The sequence below is a fragment of the Tarenaya hassleriana genome, unplaced genomic scaffold, assembly GCF_000463585.1.
Source record: "Tarenaya hassleriana unplaced genomic scaffold, ASM46358v1 Cleome7, whole genome shotgun sequence".
Classification (NCBI taxonomy): Eukaryota; Viridiplantae; Streptophyta; class Magnoliopsida; order Brassicales; family Cleomaceae; genus Tarenaya; species Tarenaya hassleriana.
In genome coordinates this window covers 700,160-712,959 of record NW_010969548.1, presented here as the reverse complement: position 1 = coordinate 712,959, position 12,800 = coordinate 700,160, and the positions used below count along the sequence as shown (strand labels likewise).

The window sequence follows — 12,800 nt, the reverse complement described above, 5'->3', positions numbered from 1 at the left end:
TATTTAAAAAAATGAGAAAGAGTAGTTTATAATATAATATAATATAATCTTCAAATTTATGAGAAAGTTATATAGTAACTAATAGAAATACGATTGGGCATCGAAGACCGATTTATTAGAAATGTTAAATCAATTAATTTCAGCAACCGTATATATATATATATATATATATATATATATATATATATATGTGTGTGTGTGTGTGTGTGTGTTATCAAGCTCTTTTGAAAAGCATAACGATTGTAAGTTAGGAGAAATTATTAAAATAGCATGTAAAAAATATAGAAACTATCATATCATTTACAATTGATCAAAACTATTACTTTATTATATGACAAAAAAATGACTTCTATTTTCTAATAATAAACCTAAAATACTATAAATGAATCTTCAACAGAATGATAAAAAAATATATTTTTTTTACATGAAAGTTCTTATAGAAATCAATTACTGTTTTAATCGATAGTTTTTCAACAAGTATTAAAAAATATAATATTTTAAATCATTCTATAATAACTCATAACAAAACACATTCCTTTTATATTATTGGAAAATATTTTATTTTTTTGGATAGAATTATAATAAAATATTTTCTATGATTGTATTTTTTTAAGTTGCAGATGCAGTACTACGAGGTGATAAATTTACTCGCTGAAAAAAAAAAAGCACTAATATTAATATAGGGTGAAAAAGTAAACATAAATGGGCTTTTAAATCACGGGCTTTAGGGTGAAGCCCAAATAATTGACGAAGGCCCATATGACTAAATTCCTCTAGGGTTTACTCTCTGGGCTTCATGTTCCATTTCCTCACTATAAAATCTTCATCCGCCTCCGTTAAAACTAGGGTTTCTGCAGCTTCATCTCTCAGGTGCGTTTCTCTCTCGCTCGCTCGCTCGCTCCCCGCTTCTTATCTACTCAGTCAGTGTTCATCGTTACCTGGGTACTCTGCAGTTTCATGAACTGTTTCTGTAGTTGGTTGGTTTTCTGTTTGTTTCCCGAGAAACAGAGGGAAAACTAAGAAGATGATGGCTTTTTGACTTAAATCACCGAACATGAGTCTCCTTTGGATATTTCCACTGAATCTTTTCTTCTGGGTGTCTTTTGGTTTTCGATTTCAGGATCGGGATTCGCTTGATTGAGAGATACTCAAGATGAGGTACCTGCAATGTCTCTTTCCCGGTGGTAGTAGTGAAGCAGATACTTTGATGATTTCAGTTGACGGGTCTGCTGGACTAGGGAGTGGAGAACTGGGAAGTGAAGATGCTGTAAATATGGTTGGGCAGGCGAAAGATTGGCAGGAAAATGATCATGGTGTTGTTAGTGGAATAGAAAGACCAGAATGTGAAGCTGAATCTGAGTGTGAATGTTTAGTATCATCAGATGCGGTTGTACAAATGTGTATCTAGTTGTATCTGCTCTCGAAATGTAAGTTTGTTTTTTTTTCATTAATGTGTTGTTTTTGTAGCTTGTAGTTTTTGGCTGTTCGATAGATTGAATGTTCCAATTACTCTGATTATGTGTCTGTGATCTTGTCTGGCATCGTTGATGTTGCTTACGCCTAAATGCAACATGTGTTCTTTAGAGGGTATTCAAACCTGAATAGCAGATTTGCATCTTGTTTCTGAGAGTTTAGTTTTCAATTTCAATTGTCTTGCAATTTAGTTACTGCAATCCATGAAGAGGTAGGTTGTATCGATCACGTTCAGATAGATTCATACTTGTTGCTGCTTCTTGTATGGAAATCCGTATAAGTGTTGTGTTTTTGCTCCTTTCCTTGATTAGTTATGTGTGATTGGGTTCTTTGTTACAGTAAGCTTCAGAGTGAGGCCCTTAGAGAAGCCATCTCGACCATTAAGGCGAAATGCGAGGAAAAGAAACGTAACTTTGTGGAGACAATCGAGCTTCAGATTGGCCTGAAGAACTATGACCCGCAAAAGGACAAGCGTTTCAGTGGCTCTGTCAAGCTTCCTCACATCCCCAGACCTAAAATGAAGATCTGCATGCTTGGAGATGCCCAGCACGTAGAAGAGGTGATTGATCTCTCTCTATTTTTCTAGTATTCTCATTCACAATTTGTTATTGTGTCCATTAATGTCTATAAATATGGCTCCAGAGCACATTTGCTTGGGTTAATAATTTAACTTCTCATTAAAGATTTCCATTTCTTTTCCAGGCTGAGAAGATGGGTCTGGACTACATGGACGTCGAGGCCTTGAAGAAACTCAACAAGAACAAGAAGCTCGTCAAGAAGCTTGCAAAGAAATACCATGCTTTCTTGGCCTCTGAATCTGTCATTAAGCAGATTCCCCGTCTTCTTGGACCTGGTCTCAACAAGGCAGGCAAGTTGTCTCGATCCATTATTCTATATTCGGCTAGCTTCCCTCTGAACAAACATTTTATACACACAGTTAGCAATGTCAATTCCTTTCACATCTTACAGTAGCTTTGCTTTGGAAGCACATGTAGATTTCTTTATACCGAACAGTTATCATGGTTTTGGAAGCTGTTTGTCATCATGGGATTTTTCCTTTGTTGTGGTTGTACAGGAAAGTTTCCAACTCTGGTGTCCCACCAAGAATCGTTGGAATCAAAGGTGAACGAGACCAAAGCTACGGTCAAGTTCCAGCTGAAGAAGGTTCTCTGCATGGGTGTTGCGGTTGGGAACCTCTCCATGGAAGAGAAGCAGATCTTCCAGAACGTTCAGATGAGCGTAAACTTCCTCGTCTCCCTCCTCAAGAAGAACTGGCAAAATGTCCGTTTCGATCCTTCGTCTCTCCATCATCTTCATCATCTTCTTGTTTCTGAATCTTGTTTCCTTTCGAAACCATGCAGGTTAGGTGTTTGTACCTCAAGAGCACCATGGGACCGGTTCAACGAATCTTCTGAGCTTTCTTCGTTTCCCTCCGAGGGCGGAATCTGTAGGGTCTAAGCTGCTTTTGTTTGGTTTTTTTTGTTGTTTCTGATATCGTTTTTTGAAACAGTAAAATGATGTCTTTGCTATGTGTTTCTGAAGTTTTGTTGAATCTTGAAGCAGTGCCATTGAACTTCTATGAAGCTTTTTGGGACAAATTGTTTTTAATGTTTTGCTTTTGCTGCTGAAAGTTTTGGCTATGCTTATGGAGTCTACACATGCTTGTTAGATTAATTAAGGGAAACTTTATAAAAGTACATGGAGTTGTAAACAAAATAAAGTAAATAGATGAGTTTTATATTGTATTGCTATATCAGTAATTTAAAATTGTATTTAAATTTACAAGATTTTAAAATATAATTGGATAAAGATATTATGTAATTCTTATTGATTTTTGAAACGCAATGATGATTAGAAGTTTAAGAAATTTGTATATTTTTCGGCTATCATATTTTGTATTTATAACAATATACAATAAAAATCTCATGAAAATTCGATATATATATTTTTTACGGCTATCATATATGGTAAATCATAGTTTTTTTTATAAGGAAAAAATAATTTTCAAAACAGACTAAAGTATTAATATAATATATTATACATTATAATCCAAATTTTCAGGTGCATCATATCTCCTAATTTCATTTGGAATCAACACGAGGGCATTGATTTTTTTTTTCACGATGCATATATGTATTTTTTGTACACACCAATGAATATTGAAAATTCAGGAGAACAAATTTATTTCAAATATTTACCCAAAAAAAATTATTTCAAATAATTTGCATGGTCAGTGGATTTGTGTGGATATGTTCTAATAGACGTTGTTTAATTACAACGCTAATCTCCTATACTTTAAGCTTTATTCTCACTAATCTTCCAAAGGGCAGACTATTTTAAATTTTACTCAAAAAACCTTTAAAGATAAGTTTCCCTTTTATGTATCAACATATTTACAAAGTTACAATAAAGATAACCTTTTTTTTTAATTGAACAGGATAATAGTGGAATATGAATGTCTGTATTGTGATTTAAAAAATAGAAATCATATGTTTTTGTCTATTACCAAAAATTATATTCCAGACTTGTTTCCATTTAATTTAGATTTTTTATTTATAAAATTTTATTCGCAATAAATTTTAGATCTGAAGTTGGGAGTCCAAGTTACTTTAAACTTTTTTCTTCTTTTTGTTTTTCAATGGAAAATCTCATACATACACGTAATTTATAAAAAAAATACCAAATAATAATATAAATATAAAATTTTCACAACAGTAACGATTTTTTTTTTAAGTTTTACATTAGACCTGAAATTTTAAATGACTTTCTAAAACGACATGTCATGTTTTTTTTTAAATCGTTTAAAATTTTTAAAAATGTAAGAGTTTAATATAGATTTTGTATTTATTTGAGAATTTTAAAGTTTATGCATTTATCTAATAATATTTGACCGTATTAATGTGTATTAATACAGGATTTTTCCTTCGTTTCTCTGAAAAAGTTTTTTTTATTCTATTTTTATCATTTTAATTTATTTATTTTTCTTCAGCCATCAGAGGTTATTAGCCAAATTTTGGGCCGTCACGGCCTCTCAAAAGCCATTCCCTTTCCTCTCTCCCATTTTATATTTCCTCTTTGAACGTCTCTCGCTCTCTTGTACTCTCCGCCACTCTCTCTCTCCCCTAGCTGTGGTAAGTGGTTTTTCCCTTTGTGTTTGATCTGATGTGTTTGTGATTGTTTTGATTTCTAAAATTTCGCTTGGATTCACAGGACGAGGTTGATATTTGTAGTCTTGTGATCATTGGGGGGGGGGTATTTGTTTTGCGGTTGGATTTGTTTTTGGGATTTTGTTGATTTTGATCTGTCGTGTGATGTTTCGAGATGTGTTCTTACTGTTCGCTTCCATCGAGTTGTTTGTGGGGACAAAATCTTGCTGGCTCGATATCTGCCGATCTTCATTTCTCAAATTTTTCCGTCTATCGCTGTCTGAAAGCGACTGGTTTTTGTCCATTGGAGCAATTAAATCCTACCACGGCAGATCATTTATTTATTTATTTGATATGTTCTGATGGAGGGCTGAGTAATCTTCGTGATTAGCATTAAGGGATGAAAAATGAGAAGGTTGCTAATCACTAGTTTACTGATAATTCCATGGTTGTTTAGGTACCAGATGCTGTTACTATATCCATATCCCTGTTCCAACTTCGATCCTAGGTTGCCTTTTTGTATCATGTGGTGCTGGAAGTAAACGTGATTCTTTGTTCTTATGGAGTTTGGATTTCGTCTGGTCTGATGTTATAGCTTGTTTAGTGAATTAGTGTGTGAAAAGGGTTCATAAACCGTAGAAATCTCTCGTAACCCCGTTGTCCCTCAGATCTTGATGAACATATTCCTTCGTGATTTGAAGTTCTTTTGATGCTTTCCCACAAACCTTACAAACCCGAAACAAAAGTTCTGTAGTTTATCTTTGTATGGCAAAGGAGCTAAGTTGCATAGAATCGGTTAGTCTAGGTAATTCCCGAGTGGCTGCTGTTTAGTTGAGAAACCGGGTAGGGTTCGGTTCTGTAGACATTGTATGGTCTTGTTTGGAGCATCGAGTGAAGAGCGGAACAGCCTAGCGCTTGCATCTTCTCATAGCGCTCCGTATATAAAATATCGTGTCATTCTGCACCAAAGGAACAGATTCATCTTCCATTCTGCTTTCCAGTGGTAGGCAGAGTGATGAACACAATGTGTAACTTGTAAAATTTGGTCCTAATTCTTTCAGGAACATGTTTTTTTTTGTGGTTAACATCTACCCTTGTTTTAGAAGTTACCCGTCTTGCTAATGTGAACTTTATATATATGTATATACCATTTGGGATTAAGACGATGTTGATGTATACTATTTGGAATGCAGGTGAAAAATGGCGACTGTGACAGTTTCCTCCCTGTCCATGCCCAAGGCTGTTCTCAGAAATCAGGCCGCGAACCCCATTGCCAGCAGGAGGAGCTACACACTCTCTCTCGGATCCACCAAGAAAATTTCCCGATCCTTTGGCCTGAAATGCTCGGTAAACTCCGGCCCGACCATGTCAGCCGCCTTCAAGGTCAAGCTGATTGGACCCGAGGGGCAGGAGACCGAGTTCGAAGTCCTCGAGGATCAGTACATCCTGGACGCGGCCGAGGAGGCAGGGGTCGAGCTGCCCTACTCTTGCCGGGCCGGCGCTTGTTCCACCTGTGCCGGGAAGATCGAGTCTGGCGCTGTCGACCAGTCCGACGGCTCGTTTCTCGACGACGATCTCATCGGAAAAGGTTACGTCCTTACCTGCGTTTCGTATCCTCAGTCCGACTGTGTGATCCATACCCACAAGGAATCTGAACTCTTCTAGGTTTCGCCTCATTCGGGTTGTAGCCACTTCAGATCATTAATCTTGATCGGTTTCTTTAAAAAAAAAAACTTGTTTGGTGTTAAGAGTTATGTTCTTGTTCCGGTGCGGTCCGGGACCGGTTAATAAAACGGCTCGTGAATGGAATTTTTTTTTTTTTACGTACGCCAATTAATTTATATAATGGATTTCCGTGATAAAATTTTATTACAAAAACAATGAAATCTATAACCTTATTCAATAGGAAGAAGTATAAAATATAGAAAATATCAGTAAATTACCACCGTTTTATTGTTTTAAAGGATCACAAATTTATTTGCATGCCACGTAGGAATAAACCCTAGATGAAATGAGGCTATCTATGACAAGTTTCTTGAATCACATTCGGTAGTGATTATTAAATTATACACGTAAGTATTTATTGTATGCATTATTATAATATCGTAACACATAATTAGGAAAACAACAGCACGTGAGGCGGCACTGACGTGTCAGCCGCCCCACGTGAGATAGGACGGAGAGGGAGGGGGCGGTGATGAACACGTGCCACTCCCGAGATGCAGAGCCCTCTCTCGTATTTATTACGTCATAATGTTTTTTTTGTAAAACGTTATTAAATGATAATATCTGGACAAAACATATACTTGTCCTTTTTAGTATATGATTTTTTCCCCTATATTCTTCTACCATTTGAGACCATTATACAGTTTTAACAATTATTCCCTAATCGGATTTCAATATTGCTTTTGGACCTATTCAAAAATCAATTACAGTAGATTTTTCTTTCTCTTTTTCTAAAAAATTGCAAAGATATAACGATGTTTTATTTTTCTAGAGGAAATTTGTTAGAAATGTTAAAGAAAAAAATATTATAATATCTTTTGTCTTTGTAATATATATTTTACGATAATTTATTTAAAATTGTTTTAACTCTATTACCTAAATTTTTCAATTTTTAAAATTATTTATTTTTTAATCCCTCACATTTTTTTCACCACTTTTACATATTTCTTCATCGTACTTTTTACTCTTACATTTTTTTTAAATATTCTTTTATCTTTTCTAACAATATTTATGTTTCTTTCTTCTACTCAAAATCGCATTATTTTTTGATAAAAAAAAATCGCATTATTTGAAAAACAAAAAAGTTATTATTGAATTTATCTACCAGACCTAATCTAGCTTGCCCTAACATATAAAAGAAGGGCGCGTCTTCTTGAACACAAGTTTACGTATATGTACTTTCAACCATTTGTTAAATTATCGAGTCAATTATATAACATTAATTTTAATATATTCGTCGTTAATCCCCTTAGGATTTATATGGTAATATTATTTTTTAGAATACCGTGTTTCTTCGGTGTTCTAAAATTTTATTTATTTTTTTTCGAAATCTCATATCGTTTTCCCGGGTGTTTCCACGTGCATCCGGACTTTCTAATTCCGAAATGAGAATCAAATCGAGGTTAAAAGTTTGATTATATTATATTATATGTTCTTAACTAAATTGGTTAAACATTGATAGCCCTTTGGAATTCATCATATCATAAGAGAAATCCTCATTATAAGGAATAATTTTGCAGTTATTTTATTGAACAACAGGTTAGGTTAAGGGAATAATGTAAAGCTAATAAATGTTCGTTTTTTTCATTTTATTTATTTTAAATTTGTTGGACCCAATTTTCTTTTTTGTCCCAAGAAAACACTTTTATTTTTCGTACACTAAAAGGCAGGAGATAATCATTTTCTATGGAGGAATCCATTCTTTCATGATGCCAAATCATTCATAATTTCTTATAAAAAAAAATAAAAATCCTAAAAACAATATACACGAAAACCTCACACAAAATTTGAGTGAAAGAAAAAGGAAAATCAGTCAAATTTTATATTTTTAGATAATTATACAAAAATAAAGGATATAAAACGTCTTATCGATTTCCAAATTAAATTTTTAAAAAAATAGATACAAAATCTTATGCTTCTGAGTTTTAGATACAGAAAATGTATTAGATCGGATATTTTAAAACTATTCTATTATGAAGTTTACATTTTTTTTATTAAAATTTTTATTTTTCAAAATTTTCGTATATACTGACAAAAAAATTGGTAATTTTTACATATTTCCCTAACGGTTGAAGTAACTATGTATATATACTTAGATATATACACACACATAGGTATAATTGCAAACTAAGTAACTTTATCTGTATTTAATCGTTTTTTGTGGTTTAATTTATATATATAAAAAAAAATATTGAGCCGCCAGTGGTTTAGAGTGTTTGACTTGAATACTCGAGAGAGGAGAGTTCAAGTTGACCAATCCACAATCTCCACATTGCGTCATGGGACGCGATTACCCTTCGCTGTTCACATTTTAATCGTTTTCCCGTTCTATTCGTAAATACCTGCGAAACCCAAGGGCATTTTAGGTAACCCATTATGTCGGTAAATAAATATCTTGTTAATATTGACATTACCACCATATTTTTGTAATATATAATCATTACTATTATAAAGATATTTTCTTTGAGATTTGCCGTTATTTTTTCACAAAACGCGATTCGTCGCATGCTAATTCTGATTTCACAAAACTCGTTTACTTATATACTATATTTAATCTAATCGGAAATAATGAGATAAATTTATAAAAACATAACTAAATACTTATGATATTTATGGGTCGAATACTAGATTAAATAATGAGACGAGTGCTTCACTTATTTATCATTTCAAAATTAAATTCCCGCAACGATTTTTTAAATAATGCCAATATTATCCCCGATGAGTCGAGTTTGTTGCCAAATTCAGATATAAAACTCGTGTATTTTAAATAAAATAATATAACGATTAAAAAAATTCAACCCGAATTTTGGACCTAACTAAAAGCCTAGAATTAAAATATTGTTGGCGGTGTGGCTATTGTTATTACAGCAAGATTTTTGTATTTATTATAAAGCTGTTACAATTAGAATTTGGGCCATGAAAATATTTTTATATCACTCGAAATAAATATATACATATACATATATATATAGAGAGAGAGAGAGGGGACACCTGGTGTGGAGCTTTTACTGAGGAACGCGGCAAGGGAGGAAGAGGAACAGTTTGGCTCTTTTTACAAATAACACGTTTATATACGGAGTCCAGATACACAGATTAGACAGAGAAAAGAGGAATATCGAAGGAAGGAGCTGAAAACGACGTCGTGGTAAGAGAGAGAGAGTGAGAGAGGGAAGAGAGAGATTGCTGCTCTCGGAGCTCCTCGTCGTCGTCATCGTCAGCAGCAGCAGCAGCCATGGCCTCACGCTCTCTCCTCTTCTTCAGAGTTCTTCTCCTCTTCCTCTTTCTCTCAGGTCCTTCTTCTTCTCCTCTCGCTCTCTCTTTTTGGAAACTTTTTTTTTGTTTGGTTCCCGAGAAAACGACGGAGAAAAGCTTCCTTCCCCGGAATTTACTTCACCTGAGCTTTCATCTTCGATTCAATTCATCTCTCTCTCTCTCTAATTCAACTCAATTCATCGATTGCATGATTGTGTGCGCACATGAATGATTTCTTGTATTTAGTTCGATTCCCAGCTGTTTCTGACATTTCTACTGATTCCGATGCAATCTCCTCTCAGTTAAAATTTAGTTTCCCGAGAAAATCCTCTGTTTGCCCACTCAAAGCTTGGATTCACCACTAGGAAGTACTTTCCCATATTCAAAACCATCTTCAGTCGAACAAAATTTCATCTCTGATACGAAAATCTCAAATTTGATCGATTCATGACTGTTTTTTTTTCTCTTCTTTCCCAGATCAATCGATTCGGATCCATGGCCTCGGACCCGGAATCAACTACGGCCAGATCGCGAACAACCTCCCGTCGCCGTCGCGAGTCGCCGTCCTCCTGCGATCCCTAAACATCAGCAGAGTGAAGCTCTACGACGCAGATCCAAACGTCCTCTACGCATTCTCCAACTCCCAAGTCGATTTCATCATCGGATTAGGCAACGAGTATCTCCAGAACATGACCGATCCAATCAAAGCCCAGAATTGGATCCAACAGAGAGTCACTCCTCACATCTCCAGGACCCGAATCACCTCCGTCGTCGTCGGCAACGAGATCTTCAAGACCAACGACCATGTCCTCATCAGCAACCTCTTGCCCGCCATGAAATCTGTCCATGCAGCTCTCGTCAGCCTTGGCCTCCAGGACCAGGTCGCCGTCACTTCCGCTCATTCTCTCGACATCCTCCAAACCTCGTACCCTCCTTCCTCTGGATCGTTCAGGCAGGATTTCGCCCAGTTTCTTCAGCCGCTCCTCGACTTCCACTCGCAGATCAAGTCGCCATTCTTGATCAACGCTTATCCTTACTTCGCTTACAAGGATAACCCCAATGACGTCCAACTGGAATACGTATTGTTCCAGCCGAACCAGGGAATGATCGACCCAAACACCAATCTCCATTACGACAACATGTTGTTTGCCCAGATCGACGCCGTTTACTCCGCGATCAGGGCAATGGGTCATACCGATATCGAGGTTAGGATCTCGGAGACGGGATGGCCATCGAAAGGCGACGAGAATGAGGTCGGTGCCACGCCCGAGAACGCGGCCCTCTACAACGGTAACTTGCTACGCAAGATTCAGCAGCGGCAGGGGACTCCGGCGAAACAGTCCGTACCGGTTGACGTATACGTTTTCGCGCTGTTCAACGAGAATATGAAACCAGGTCCGACATCGGAGAGGAACTACGGACTGTTCTATCCAGATGGTACGCCGGTGTACAACATTGGATTGCAGGGTTATCTACCAGACATAATATACGCAGCCAAAGCGTCCGAGGTTAAGGTAAAAAAAACGCATCAGAATTCACAATCAGTACCCTTTTTCAACATCTTCATGTTTCATGTTTTGTTGCAATATTGATTTTGTGTGATGGGTATGCAGATTTTGCAGATTTTGCAGATATGGAGCTTGATGAGTTTGGCATTTGTAGGGTTCATATTGGTGTGACATCGGCTATATTGTCTCTAATAGATTTTTCAAGCAATAGAAAAAAAAGGGGGGTTGGTGGTTATATTTAGAGGTGAGGTATACAATTCTTTTTTTGCATGTATTATATACACTAATAAAAAAAAATCGAAATTTAATTATTCATTCAGTCTCCAACTCTTTTAAAAATGCAGCAGTCCAATACCCTTACATGAAATTTATCCATTTCTTTATAAAAGATTAACGGAAGATTGATTAAAAATATTATTTTTGTTCCTCAATTTAATATATTTTTCTTGGGTTTTTAATTTTTTTTTTTTATAATTTTCAAGGGGCCACCAGCTTCTCCTTATCTCCAACTTGCAATCATGCATGTGAATCTTTCTTTCTAAATAAAAAAACGAAATTCTTGACATCTTCACCAATACAAAAGTCCATTAGTTCCTTCAATCAATTAACAATAATTATAAAATATACAGAAAGTGCCAACAAAAGGTCGTTTTTTCTGTCTGGAACCCTTTCCACACTTTCTCTTTAGCATTTCAACACGATGAAATCGCAATCACATGTTTTCTTTATTATTTTTATTTTGATTATAATATGTAATTGTTTCAGATTTTAATTGTATATATAAAACATTTCTTTTTACTAAAATCTGAATGCCTCGTGTGCTTTATAAATTTATGTGAAAGTCATAAAGTGGATTATAATTGTTTCCCTTTCTATTTTGTAGATATTGTGTGTTTTTTTAAAATTTTTTATTGTGAGACAATTTCCGATGATAATTAGATAATAATAATCCAAAAATATTCTCTTGAAGTCTCTGTATTATTTTTTATATTTATATTTAAATTTTAATTTTAATTCTGAATATTTATGTTATGTAGTCAAGACCTATTTATTTTTATACGTATTATGATCCTATTTCTTTAAATAACAACTTTCTATAAGATTAAACTCAAATATCTTAAAAAAAAATAAATCCCATTTCAAACACTTTTTGCTAACCTTTCAATATAGTTTTTTGTCGTGATATTTTTCGGGATTTATAAAATCAAAATATCTCATCAGAAACAATTGCAGAATGTAACTAAAGAGTACAAACGTACCGCGAAGAAATACACGTCTAATGAAACTATTAATAGAAATAAATTTCCAAAAAATATTATATTTCGGTAGGTTTTGTTTTTTTTCTATTAAAACAGAAAAAAGTGAAAACCCTTTTCGTTTTTAGGATCGAAACATAATAAAACCTCACGTAAGAGACACATCTTGTTGCCGACTTTTTACGTTCCTTTAGGGCTCTCGTCAAATATATCATCGCTTTTTTTGTTTTGTTTGCAGTTATGCATCTGCGTTTCTTCCATTTTCCGTCACTTTCTCGGGAAAAAAAAAGAAAACACAAAGAAGGGCTTAGAACTTCAGGGAATCCACCTCATTATTTTTATTTTATTGTCACTTGAATCCATCTTGTATATTTAGCACAGCCTGTGTATATACGCTGTATGACTTCTTTACGTATATATATATATATATGTCTCTTTCC

The 12,800-nt window shown here is 34.8% G+C and overlaps 3 protein-coding genes across 5 annotated transcripts; all 3 read left to right on the top strand.

Moving 5' to 3' along the window:
- The first annotated feature begins 800 nt into the window (after positions 1-800).
- Positions 801-3,113, top strand: LOC104800530 (60S ribosomal protein L10a-2-like). 2 transcript variants are annotated; one of them, XM_010523351.2, is made up of 6 exons: positions 801-870; positions 1,121-1,158; positions 1,813-2,032; positions 2,176-2,341; positions 2,549-2,754; positions 2,835-3,113. In XM_010523351.2, exons 2-6 carry the CDS (start codon positions 1,154-1,156, stop codon positions 2,886-2,888), a joined length of 651 nt encoding a protein of 216 aa, XP_010521653.1. In that variant the 5' UTR covers positions 801-870; positions 1,121-1,153; the 3' UTR covers positions 2,889-3,113. The 2 variants fall into 2 exon arrangements, with proteins under 2 accessions (XP_010521653.1, XP_010521655.1); XM_010523353.1 differs by lacking the exon at positions 801-870 and adding an exon at positions 896-942.
- A 1,385-nt stretch (positions 3,114-4,498) lies between these two features.
- Positions 4,499-6,442, top strand: LOC104800529 (ferredoxin, root R-B2). Of its 2 annotated transcripts, none has more exons than XM_010523349.1 (2): positions 4,499-4,604; positions 5,813-6,442. In XM_010523349.1, the coding sequence occupies exon 2, from the start codon at positions 5,820-5,822 to the stop codon at positions 6,282-6,284; it is 465 nt and encodes a 154-aa protein (XP_010521651.1). In that variant the 5' UTR covers positions 4,499-4,604; positions 5,813-5,819; the 3' UTR covers positions 6,285-6,442. The 2 variants fall into 2 exon arrangements, with proteins under 2 accessions (XP_010521651.1, XP_010521652.1); XM_010523350.2 differs by lacking the exon at positions 4,499-4,604 and adding an exon at positions 4,739-5,622.
- A 3,004-nt stretch (positions 6,443-9,446) lies between these two features.
- On the top strand, positions 9,447-11,419 carry LOC104800527 (glucan endo-1,3-beta-glucosidase 14). Its single transcript, XM_010523347.2, has 3 exons — positions 9,447-9,634; positions 10,074-11,110; positions 11,210-11,419. Exons 1-3 carry the CDS (start codon positions 9,577-9,579, stop codon positions 11,273-11,275), a joined length of 1,161 nt encoding a protein of 386 aa, XP_010521649.1. The 5' UTR covers positions 9,447-9,576; the 3' UTR covers positions 11,276-11,419.
- The last annotated feature ends 1,381 nt before the right edge of the window (positions 11,420-12,800 follow it).